At 35.0% G+C, this 11,651-nt stretch overlaps 1 protein-coding gene across 1 annotated transcript; it reads right to left on the bottom strand.

Annotated features, from left to right (window-relative positions):
- Positions 1–1,637: 1,637 nt before the first annotated feature.
- Positions 1,638–11,593, bottom strand: LOC148283542 (nucleolar complex protein 4 homolog). The gene is made up of 9 exons (XM_088243673.1): positions 11,452–11,593; positions 11,264–11,372; positions 9,298–9,500; positions 8,177–8,438; positions 7,606–7,797; positions 7,145–7,316; positions 5,654–5,826; positions 2,690–2,886; positions 1,638–1,905 (listed from the first exon to the last, which is right to left on the bottom strand). Exons 1-9 carry the CDS (start codon positions 11,572–11,574, stop codon positions 1,789–1,791), a joined length of 1,548 nt encoding a protein of 515 aa, XP_088099799.1. The 5' UTR covers positions 11,575–11,593; the 3' UTR covers positions 1,638–1,788.
- Positions 11,594–11,651: the final 58 nt, after the last annotated feature.

Genomic DNA, 11,651 nt, shown 5'->3' with positions numbered 1-11,651 from the left:
CAGAAATTTTCTCAATCAGCCTCTTTTTCTCAATCCACAGGGGAAAAACGCTAATTGATTTTTAAAAAACTTGCATGTACCATGGGTGTTTCATTTATAACTTATATGTACGATAATAATATTTGTAACAATATAATTTCAAATTTTTCATCATTATTTGTGAAGACGCACAAAAGATGCTCAAATATTGACAGTAAAATTAAGCCAGAATGCAATAAAAGAATAACAAATTTGATGCATTTGAAGCTATGTTTCATAATCTACAAACCAGTATTCATTTGTTTTTCAATGTTGCCAGACCCTCAATTATGGCGGAAGAGTAAGAACTTTGAGTTGAAAAAGAAGAAATATGAGTTGCTTGAAATTCCCATCATCACAGTTGCACAGTATAAATTATATTATTAATAAAATGCATATTCTACATAATATTGTCCTGTGTCCGGGAAAAATTAAGAATACAGTTCTGTGTGTGAACTATAACCAGATCCCTAACATTAAACTTCCTAATTTGTCACAAAAAATAAAATAAAATGACGATCCAATATTTGAATTTGATTTCAACATAACCATGTTATATGAGGGGGTTTAAAGAAAAAATGTTTTTGGGAAGACCAACAAAACCAGTAGCAAAAATTCAATTTTTCCGCTACTGATTATACCATGTATAAGTTACACATTGAACTTAAAAGTATTTTCGTTATTGGCTTTGTTGGTTTTACCAAAAACAATGATCATGGACAGTGACATTTATGCTTTTAACGCCTCATATTATGTATTATTTTGTCATGGATACCATTAATGTAAAAGCCTTAATGGAAATTAAATTAATATTGTAAAATATTTGTGTATATATACGGCTTTGCAAATAAAGAATACAACGTAGTCTGAAGATGCTCGTTAGAGGGTGAAACTGCTAATTGGTCAAATACATAAGTTGAGGTGAATGTAGTATTTTTACTTCAGTAAATTGTCACCTTAAATCAACAAGACAGGTTATTTTTTTATAATCCATCGTCAAAAAAACTACGTTCAAAACTCACATATTCAAGTTTAACATATTCTGTTCCCCTTTGAATATTTTTAAAATGAAATTTTACGACTTCAAAAATAAACTTTTGGAAAACGAGATATTTATCATTGTATGTATAATTTATTTATTACATATAGTCTAAGCCAATTACAACAGTTACATGAAGAAATATATAATGCAAGAAACCGAACATAAAGAACATGAGCAAAGACAAACAAGGTCAATAAAATAATAGTCACGATAAACGTATAAAACTTCGAGCTAAACCATGCCAATCCATCTTCATCCTGTACTGTTTTAGTGGCAAATAGATCTACGAAAAGCCGGAAGATCTATCCCAAAGAATTCCAAGTTGTGTGATGAATTGACTAATCTACACATTCTGGACTTTGGGGCATAAAAACGAAAGGTGCTCTTAGAAGATTGAATAAATAGCCGATTTTGACTTTTGGTGACACGGCCGGGAACATGAAACAAATTTATTGCGAGAGAGATGGGACATTACTATAGCATTTGGCGTTCATGTAATTTTTCAAAAGTGAATTCCGAATTGGTCAATTCCACTTCCTCCTCTAATTTATCTCATCTTATTTTCGAAGCGCTCTTCTTTTCTTTTTTCTTAGCGTGCAACATGTTTTATTTTATGATAATTTAAATCGGAGTTGATAATATCGACAAATGCAGGTAAATCTCTTAGCTTCCCATTGTAATTGAGAGTCTGATTATGATAATAGTCTTGATATTAAGATTAAATTAGTTTATACGAGTTGCCACATCTGCATTAATCTGTCCCCGGTGGGTAGGGCCATAGATTGCGGCCGACTGAATGTGAGGAATACTTGCTTGTATGATTTTTTCAATTCACTTACAAATATCTGAAACAAAAATATTACATAAAATGAAATTTATATTTGAATATTTGTGTTTAGTCAACTTTGTTTTTAACCACTTACTTTTTATTCCTACTGACCGGTTTCAAAGCTACTAAAGTTTCTTTATCAAGGTATAAATTGGCTATCCTATTATAATTGGAAATACTTTTGACGCTCGGCAATTATAGTCATTAAAAAATAGCTTGAATAGAATAACAGTTGTCAACAAAAGTGAAGACATAACTTTGTAATAACGTCTAAGGAGTGGTTTATATTGGCACACAAAAAATCATTAGTATCTGGCATGTTAATTAATTTTTTTAATACGATGCTTGACATATAAATTAACATAATTATAAAAAATCAGCTTTAAAAAAAAAGATCTAAAATAAACCTAATTATTAATGACATTTTTACAGGGTTGCATCAAATTGATCAATGTAATTCGATCTAATAAAAAAATAATTCATTTGATATTTATTGTTCATGAAAAAAAAGTATAAAATGTCTTATATATATAAGAATTGTTTTAAACTCACTATAATAGGCTTGTTTTTGTGTTTTTATATCAGTTTTCGGAAACAGAATTTCATATTTGCATGAAAAAACTGATAAAATAAATTTGATCGGTACATGATCAGTGATCAGTAATTTCCCATCCACTATTGACATTAGTTTGACAGCTGTCATTTTAATCAAGCTATATTTTAAGGACTATAGTTTTCATGATGTTATTACTCCAACGAACGAAAGTGGTGACATTAGACAAAACGATGCCAATACTCACATCTTGCGTGGTGTCGTCGAGCAGCTGCGAGATGGGGACTTCAAGCGTGGCGTGGGGCGCTGCCAGCACGCGGGCCGCCGCCTCCGCTACTCCGGGCACGGCGTGCCTGCGCAGGCCGGCCGCCTCCCACACGCTGGACTGCAGGGCGCAGCTCAGTGCCGGGTCGCACTCCTCCATCATGTATGGGTCGAGGGATGCTGTGGGATTGGAACATATCAACGATATATATATTTGTAAGGAGCCTGGAATAAAGTTTTGGTAACATTGAAGACAATTACGGCGCATCTTTGATTAATTTTATTATAAAATCACTACAAAAAAGGCACCTTATGTGTGATTCAATTTTTCTTATCAAAATTCTAAATAATATGGTTGATTTCCGTTGTTTTCTTGTAAAAGCAATTATACCTCGAATTCATTCATTAGATGTACCTGTAGAAATTATAATGGACTCAGTATTGATGTAGTCATTTTTAACTGCATGTTGCATTTATACAGAAAATTTCTTCATGGGGTCGATAATTTGGGATAGTTGCTGAATGTGCATCTTGAGTGGTTTATGCTATGTATATGTGCCGCATGTAATGTATATGTTTGTGTATGTTTTATATGTGCGTTCATGTGTGTGTGCGTGAATGGCTCATTTGGTATTAGTGTGGCTCATTTGGTAGAGTGTACATTTGGTATTTTTATTTATTCTAATTAATTACCAACGATAACCTCCATGGAAAACGCAAATGTTAACAATTATTATTTTCTCACTTGAATTTCTTATTTATTTATTTTTTTGTCACATTTAATGTTTATATCTTTTGCATAATTTATGAAAACTTGATTGGTCTTTTTATATTTAAAAATGTTGTTTTTAATACTTATTATGTATGACTGTATGTTTTCTGAATGAAATAAAAATAAAATAAAATATAGGGTTGTTGATTTACTAATACTAATAATTTATTTATTCATTTACACTGGTAAAAATCTAATTTCAAAGTACGCCAAAATGTCTCTTTATACGATGATATAATAACTAATGATATAATAACTTATATTTAAATATACCTTATGATCAAAAATAAACAGGAATTTATAATTTGAAATGCCCGCGCTGCAACCAATCGGCCACGTTGACAGCACTGTTTGATAATCTGTCAAAGTTTGACAGCGATCGGATGCTTAATATTCTGTCAGCGTCTGTTTGAATGAGTCGAAGAATTGCTGTGTGGTGATTTTTACAATGGATAAAAAATTGACACAACGAGCGTGCCTCAAATTTTGTGTTGCTAATGAAATTTTGTGTGGCGAATAATTGAAAACTGTGTATGTCGAAAACACGGGCATATAAACGGTATTGGAGGTTTGAAGATGTTCGTTAATGCTCAGATGATGATAAACATACTGAATGTCCAGGAACGTCAAGTACCGAAGAAAACATCGAATCGGCAAAGCAAATTGTGTTGAAAAATCGATGTGTACCAAACCGAGAGCTTGCTGTGTTATTGAGCATCTCATCATTGAAATTTTTTTGGTATGAAACGCATGACTGCCCCCCTGGTCCCAAAAACACCGAAGGAATGTGGAACGACAATATGTGGATTTCACACCACGATAAAACGCCACGCCGTCTCATACGGCCGTGATTGATTCGGAGTTTTTGGGCAAAAATTCGACTAATCTCATCAGCCAAGCACAGTATTCTCCAGGCTGGGCCCCGTCTGACTTTTCTTTTCCCAAGACAAAAATTGCTCTTAGGAGGAAGGGAATTTGGGACGATTGATGCCATAAAAGAGAATTCGCTGCGAGAGCTAAAGGCCATTCCTTCGCAGGCTTATGAAAAGTGCACGGACAATTGAATTAAGCGTTGGCATCAATGCATCGTCGCAAATGGTGAGTATTTTAAAGGGGATAGTAAAGAAAAAATTGAAAATGAAATTTTTGCATTTTTTTGCAAAATTTCTGTTTATTTTTTATCATAAGGTTATTATTAATTAAAAATACTGAAGTGTTTTTAATGTACCTACTCAAGTGTAGGTACATAAAAAAAATAAGTCGAAAGAAATACAATACATAATATTTCAATGAAACAGAGTGGGACAAAATTATTGAAATTTTGAGTTAGCGGTGTACTGTAAGGCGGAGGTGCCCGTACGGAGAAAAACCATTCTATGATAATTGACCACAAAGTTAGCAACAGATTACGGCAATACAACGGGCCGTAGGTACTTGGGTTGAGAATTCCAAGAGAAAACTGAAACCGTCCGTTACACGTTTTTTGTTAAACTAACACCAAACCAAAAATTTGGAACGTTTTTATTATATGCAGTAGAGCTTAAAGGGGCTTCTCTGGAGAATTATTACTCTGATGTAAGGGAAGGATTCTATTCTATAAAAATATTTATTGTTTTGTTTTTTTTTAATTATGTCTCAAATAATGTACCATAAACTTATGAATGTAAATAAATAAATAAATATAATAATAAATAATGTACAGGGTTAAACTAAGGGGACTAGTAAGCGTGAGTTTTTTAATTATGTTTGCTGATTTGCCAAAACTCCATCGCTGTTCATTTATTTTAAACAGTTTTTTTTACACAACTTTGAAATTTTATCTAGTTTTTTTACACAGTACAAAAATGATTTTGATTTTTTTTTAAATATCAATTTAACAATGCCTAATAGTAATAATATAATTATGCTATTAAATTTTTGGATATACCAACATTGATTTTTGTTGATAATCTTTATGACTTTTCAAGTATTTTGTTGTCAATAAAATTAAGATACAATAAATACAAATATTTTTTAAATGCCAAAACGATTTCTATAAAAGGAAATTTATCCACTGTTCTTTTTTAGTATGTATTTCAAATCAGTTTTTTTTAGTCAAAGTTTTGTTTTAAAAATACATAAATTAGAACAGAGTATGTTGAATCCCGGCGGTTATAGTTGCGGGAACTGGCTTACCCGCTTGGCGGAGGTTGGCGTCCTCCCGGCACGCCATACGCTTCAGGGCCGGGTGGCGGATGAGCAGGTTGGCCACGAAGTGCAGCAGCAGCAACGCATCGCTGGGCGGCGCCAGGAGCGCCAGGCGGCACAGGCGCTTCACGAAACCCCCCACCAGCGCCTCCGGCAGGTGCCTGGAGACACGATTATTAGAGGTATTGAGTAAGTAAACAACGTCAAAATTAACAACAAACAACTAGGCTGATTACAAGTTTCACATAAGAACACATTGCCAATATAATATTTCTAAATGTTCCACTAAATCTTTTCAAATAGAACCTTCAATATGTGTAATCAGAAATTAAATTATATTGATATTAATAACATATCTTTAACTTCCTTTAAAAGTGAAATTTCCATAAATAATTCAAGTTATAATGTTGCGCCTTGAATCCGCAGCCTATATTATGCAGGTTATGTGCAGTTCTGTATGTAGGCACATTATAAATGTACACTGTATGGTCAACTATATTTGTATTATATATTATAATGTGCAACTGTGTGACCAATATTCAAAAGTAGGTATATTTTTAGTAATATGTGTTACATTTACATTTCTAGTAATATTATAAGTTTTGTATGATTAGTTATATTATGTTACATATAATTTTTATGTGACAACATTTACAATAACAATATTATGTGAAAGCGTCTTAGCCTCGCCTAATTGGACTTTTTGATATGTATTTATAATATAATTGTATCTTACAAATTTATAAATGTCTGTTGGCTTTCCAATAAAAAAATATATAAAAAACAGCAATCACTAAACATTGGTTTAAAAATATTTTAGAATGGGGTACAAACCGACAATATTAGATTTTGAGTATTGAAATATGTATTTTATTTCCTCATTATCTCTGAATTTGTAATTTGGATATGTCTTACCAATTAACCGGACGAATGTTATTTTTATGGATCAAAACAATCATCATACCTTTATCCACACCTGCTTATTCATAGGGCACTGCATTGTTACACTAAATGCAGCGTATCTCGATCAACTGCTACGTGAAGGTAAGGTGATCAGTCTTACGATTCAGGTGCCAGTCCAGAGCCCCGTTCATATTGAGAAATTATCAGAGTAATCCACCATAATTGCCAATAACGTAAAAGTATTATTCCAAACTCTATGAGGCCATGGGCCCTGTGTTGAGTTGGGATACAACATAATGGAAAGTGGAAGCACGTACATAATTAAATAATAGCAAAAATAACAATGAAATATTATTATATAAACATACATATATTTCAAAGGGCATCTGGACAACACACTTAATATTATATAAATCTATGCAATATCTTGCAGCAGTTTCCTGCAACAGCCTTTTCCCTTAGACAAAATCCAGACCTGTACACTCATACTTAAAATATTTATATAAATGTACAAATGATCGAAATACGCAGCGTTCAATACAACAGTGTCGTAAACATTGAAAAAATTATACTCACGTGGAGCTGAGGAACATATCGGCGAGGTAGAACAGCCTGGACTTGTGTTTGGTGTGGAAGATCTCCGGCTCGAACATGGAGTACAGTTTGGTGTAAACCTTAGGGTACTCCAGGTTGTGCTGCTGGATGAGAGTGAACACGCCTTGAAGGGCTACCATACTTGTCGCCCCACCTGCAATCCAAATATTACTGTCCATTATGCTTACCGAGTCTAGTCTATATTTTAGCCTGTCAGAGAATGGAAGCGTGTATGAGACATGGAAGAACTTTGTTCCAAACTCCAAGTGCTGTGGAAAAACACCTGAAATAACTTGGTCAAAGCGCACTTGAAGAACGAAGGCGGCACGGTGACTAATTAGAAATAACTGCCATCTAAAAGGTCCTTCACATCCAACCACGCGAAATCTTCTTGAACATCGAGTTGTGGTTCGACAGAACGTATGCTAATACTATCCCCTTACCTGCGTCCATAGAGTCCATGAGAAAATCGGTGAGCAACAGCGGGTTGGGAAGGTGCGGCAGCAGGCGGTCTAGCAGCAGTAGAAGGGCGCGCCGGTGGCAGTCTCCCTTGAGGCTCCAGCCGCACACCGAAGACCAGCATCGTGACATCCAGCGCTGGACCTTGGCGTATTGGAAATGAAAGAATGCCTTGCCTAAAAAAAAAGTTTTATTAAATGTAGGCAATTGCAATTTATTTTTTTTTAATATTTTTTGTTGTGACATTTTGTGCACTGTTTGGGGAACTGTTTATGACACCAGAATAAGGGAGGTTTGTGAGGCTGAGGACATCTCAAGATGGAGTAGACAGCTAAAGAGGGACCGGTGTGGTAATATCCAAAGAATGGACACCACCAGACTGCCTTATATTACAGCACACTGTCAGCTTCCTGCCTCGTAGAAGCCCTCCTAAAAGTCGGAAGGACAGCTGGGAATCCACCGCACAGGAGGAGAAACCATCGAGGGAACAGACCAAATAGGTCTATCGCAAGGAACAAGAAGAAATATTTGATAACCAGGTGGAGAAATGTTTACCTTCGGCCTCGCACAGATTCTTGGGTTTGTCTTCTTCCTGCTGCGGTTGTGTCCTCCCCTTCTTGGTGTCCTTGAGGCCCATTTTGTCGGCCAGCTCCAAGTAGTTCCTCACGTACGTCTCAGACGGGGCGGTGCGGGGAGTTATCGTGCGCAATATCTTCCAGGCGTAGAACAGCACATCACTGTATGCAGTGTACTCCTGGAAGCGCGCAATCAGCTGGGCGTTGTTGTTTTCGCTGCTCAGAAGTTCTGTCATAATAGCCTGGGGGGGAAAAATACACTGTCAATCAGCGTGCATTATCCTCCCATCTTTTTAACAGCTTCGGGTGTGTAGAGGGAGTGCTTTCGCTGCTTGCCTGCCTTATATTGATATTTACAACGAGAGGTGGAAAAGAAAAAGTTCTTTTTAAATAGTAATTCTTCCAAAACAGCTAAAACAGTTTCACAAAAAATTAAACTGTTAATTTAAAACAGTTATTCTCTTGATATACTGAAAGGAAAAACTAGTCATGATAATTAATAAAACTGTTTCTAAAAATAATCTGTTAAAGGTGCGTGGGAAAAACCGTGGCCTGTGTAAAACAACTAATAAATGAGATATATTTACAATGTTATTTTCGTGGCCTGTGTAAAACAACTAATAAATGAGATATATTTACAATGTTATTTTCGTGGCCTGTGTAAAACAACTAATAAATGAGATATATTTACAATGTTGTTTTGAGAGCACAAATAAGAATATGTTTATGTGTTTCAAGATTCAAAATAAAAATATACAAAATACTTTATGAACAAAAAACCTTAAAAGCAGCATTTCTAGCAGCCAGTAACATAAAACAGTCTTGAAGCTGGTGCTCTCGGGAATGAAGGGGATCTTTCCAAGCTCCATAAAGGTTTAATTCTTCAAGACTCAATATATCCATCTTAGTTTTTTAAAATAATGATGTCATATTTTGCTATAGCAGGCCTAAATTATAATTATTTTATTATTTTATAAATTATGGAAAAAAGATTAGTATTATTGCTAATACATATTATGTAAAATTTATGTTTTTAGATATTAATGTTATTTCAAAAGATCTCATCGTTTGTTAAACAGAACATTGTATTGCAAGGCCGACCTGGAGCATCTGCGAAGGGAAGTAGTACTGTCCGGGCTCTTGTTGCTCCGTGGGGTGGCGGCCCTGCGCCCTCAGGAGCCCCACAGCACTGGCGAGTGCCTGTCCTCGGCTGGCCGCGTGCCCCTTTCCCATGCAGCGCACCACCTGACGGAACGACACTTCGTACAGCCCCCGAAGCGCATCGCGCTGTGCGTCTGTCTTGCCTGGAAAAAAAATATTTTGAATTATTTTTTTGCACTACAACAGGCCAAGGTGAATTATAGCACAGAAAACTGAAGCATAAGGAAAAATCACGTTGAATTTGTCTTCACACAGGGAGTCAAGCAGAGGAATGTAATGATATGTTTTTTTTTTTGTATTGTTTGTGTAATGCGAAAATTCAGCGGATTTTTTGATTTTTTTTATTTGTTAATAGACTACCGAACTAAGCCAAAAAAAACTATGTATTGTATTAGCATTGCCACGATTTTTGTAAGTTTTGTAATTTAAGTTATGTAGTTAATCGCAAGAAGCTAAACTAGCAGTTCACAGTGGAGTTCTAGTGCCAACTCTAATGTATGGGAGCGAAGTATGGACTTGGAAAAATTATGATGAAAGTAGGTTAAATGCTGTCGAAATACCAAGTTCATCAAATCCATGCTTGGTTTTTCTATTAAGTTTTTCTACTTGATATTTTCTCTCTATCTATCCTCGCCTCTATTGTAAACACCATGATCGGTCTGACACATGTTTTGTATATCCGAATTATGTTTCCAATAATCATGTGTTCATTGTATTATACGACATTTCTTAGGCATCCAGATGTTTACTTACTGAGATCAATATGTTCTCATCATCACTATGGCTGCATCATCTGCATGGCACGTGATGTTAATGACCTTATCTCCCTTAGTAGATTCACTACTTTTTTTATTCTTAAAAGCGTTTTTTTACATATATTTATTCTGCTTGTGTAAGAAAAGGTTTTAGGTGTATATATTGTTGTGCTAAATTTAGTTATAAAGGTGCTAAACTTGCTTTGTTTCTTTGTTGTTCTCAATATGTGTTATTTTTTAAATGTTAATATTATTTATGTCCCGAATTGCGTTGTTGTAACTCCAGGGAATGTAATTCAACGTATTATACTTGTAAAATGCTTTGTGTTATATGATTTATAAATAAAAAAAAATAAAAGGGAAAAAATAATACTTGAAGATGGACATATCAAGAGTAGGAATAATCGGCGTGCGTGCATGAGAAGATGTATGAATGTAGAGGATGCGAGGTCTGTATGCAAAGATAGAGTGATATGGCGTTCTATCCTCTCTGCCTACCCCTACGGAAAACAGCGTGATGGTTTGTTTGTAATTTTGAAATTACACTGCACATGAATTTTCCTGACATTTAAAAGGAGAACCCTGTACCTGTAAAAACACACTAAATGTTGAAAAACATGGCTACCTGAAACCCGTTAATCTATCACTGATAACAACGCTATAATTGATCGGTTATTGTCCACACGAATCTGTAACGTTTCAAAGTAGTCCATTCAGTAGAAACTTCGCCATTTTTACGGAGTGCAAGAAAATAGTTTTTATATCTGAATTTCCTGTTTAACTGAAATTCCTCATTGCTATACGGTCATGAGTAAGAATGACAATATTTGTCCCCAGGAGAAGCCTCAAATCCAAGCACGGCAACAAAAGTAAAAGGGACATAGGAGTTGAATTGAATATAGGTTAGGGGTTATGGTATTTTTGTGCACGTGTGATAACAAACAGCGAAATGTACAATTGAAAACTATCTTTGCAGATAGTCAGGCCTTACGTTCATAATTTGAAAACCTAAAAAGTGTAGTAATCTAGTCTTTTGAAGTAACGTAATTACATTTTGAATGGGGCTAGCCTGACTAGTCACTGCAAAAATAATTGTGCAATACGAAGTTTGAAATGGATTCGCTGGGAAAAAAATAATATGTAACACTCACCTTCAGGTTTTAGAGGAATTATTTCTTTGTACATGTCCCCTTTCTTAAGTAATTCCGTAAATATTAATTCAATTGCGAGAAGACTGGGGACGTAACTGTCATTTTCGACCTGAAATAACATTGGAATAAGTCGGTAACAGAAGTGTTAATTTCTACGTAATTAGAGAATGAATATTCATAAAATGTACCTCAAAAGTTTCCAAAATTTCCAGTAGTATGTTTAATTTCTTTTTTGACGCCAAAAACTTGGTCGCTTTGGCCCTCATTTCCGATGAAGATATCGAACCAACGTGTTGACGTTGGGCGGCCATGTTTGTTTTTAAGAAGATCATAGACATCTCATGTCAAAATAAAAGATGCACGATGTGTCTCGGACAATATTGCGCAA

This window comes from Micrasema longulum, unplaced genomic scaffold (assembly GCF_059751315.1).
Source record: "Micrasema longulum isolate JH-2025_06_02 unplaced genomic scaffold, ASM5975131v1 h1tg000224l, whole genome shotgun sequence".
Lineage (NCBI taxonomy): Eukaryota > Metazoa > Arthropoda > Insecta > Trichoptera > Brachycentridae > Micrasema > Micrasema longulum.
The sequence above is the reverse complement of the archived record's forward strand: the minus strand, read 5'-3'. Positions and strand labels throughout refer to the sequence as shown.

Excerpts from the sequence above, each read along its gene's own strand:
- LOC148283542 (XM_088243673.1), bottom strand. The coding sequence starts at position 11,574 with ATGGCCGCCCAACGTCAACACGTTGGTTCGATATCTTCATCGGAAATG. Across the intron at positions 9,501-11,263 it reads AATTCCTCTAAAACCTGAAG|GCAAGACAGACGCACAGCGC; the intron begins GTGAGTGTTACA and ends TTTTTTTTCCAG. Across the intron at positions 7,798-8,176 it reads GAATCTGTGCGAGGCCGAAG|GCAAGGCATTCTTTCATTTC; the intron begins GTAAACATTTCT and ends CTTTTTTTTTAG.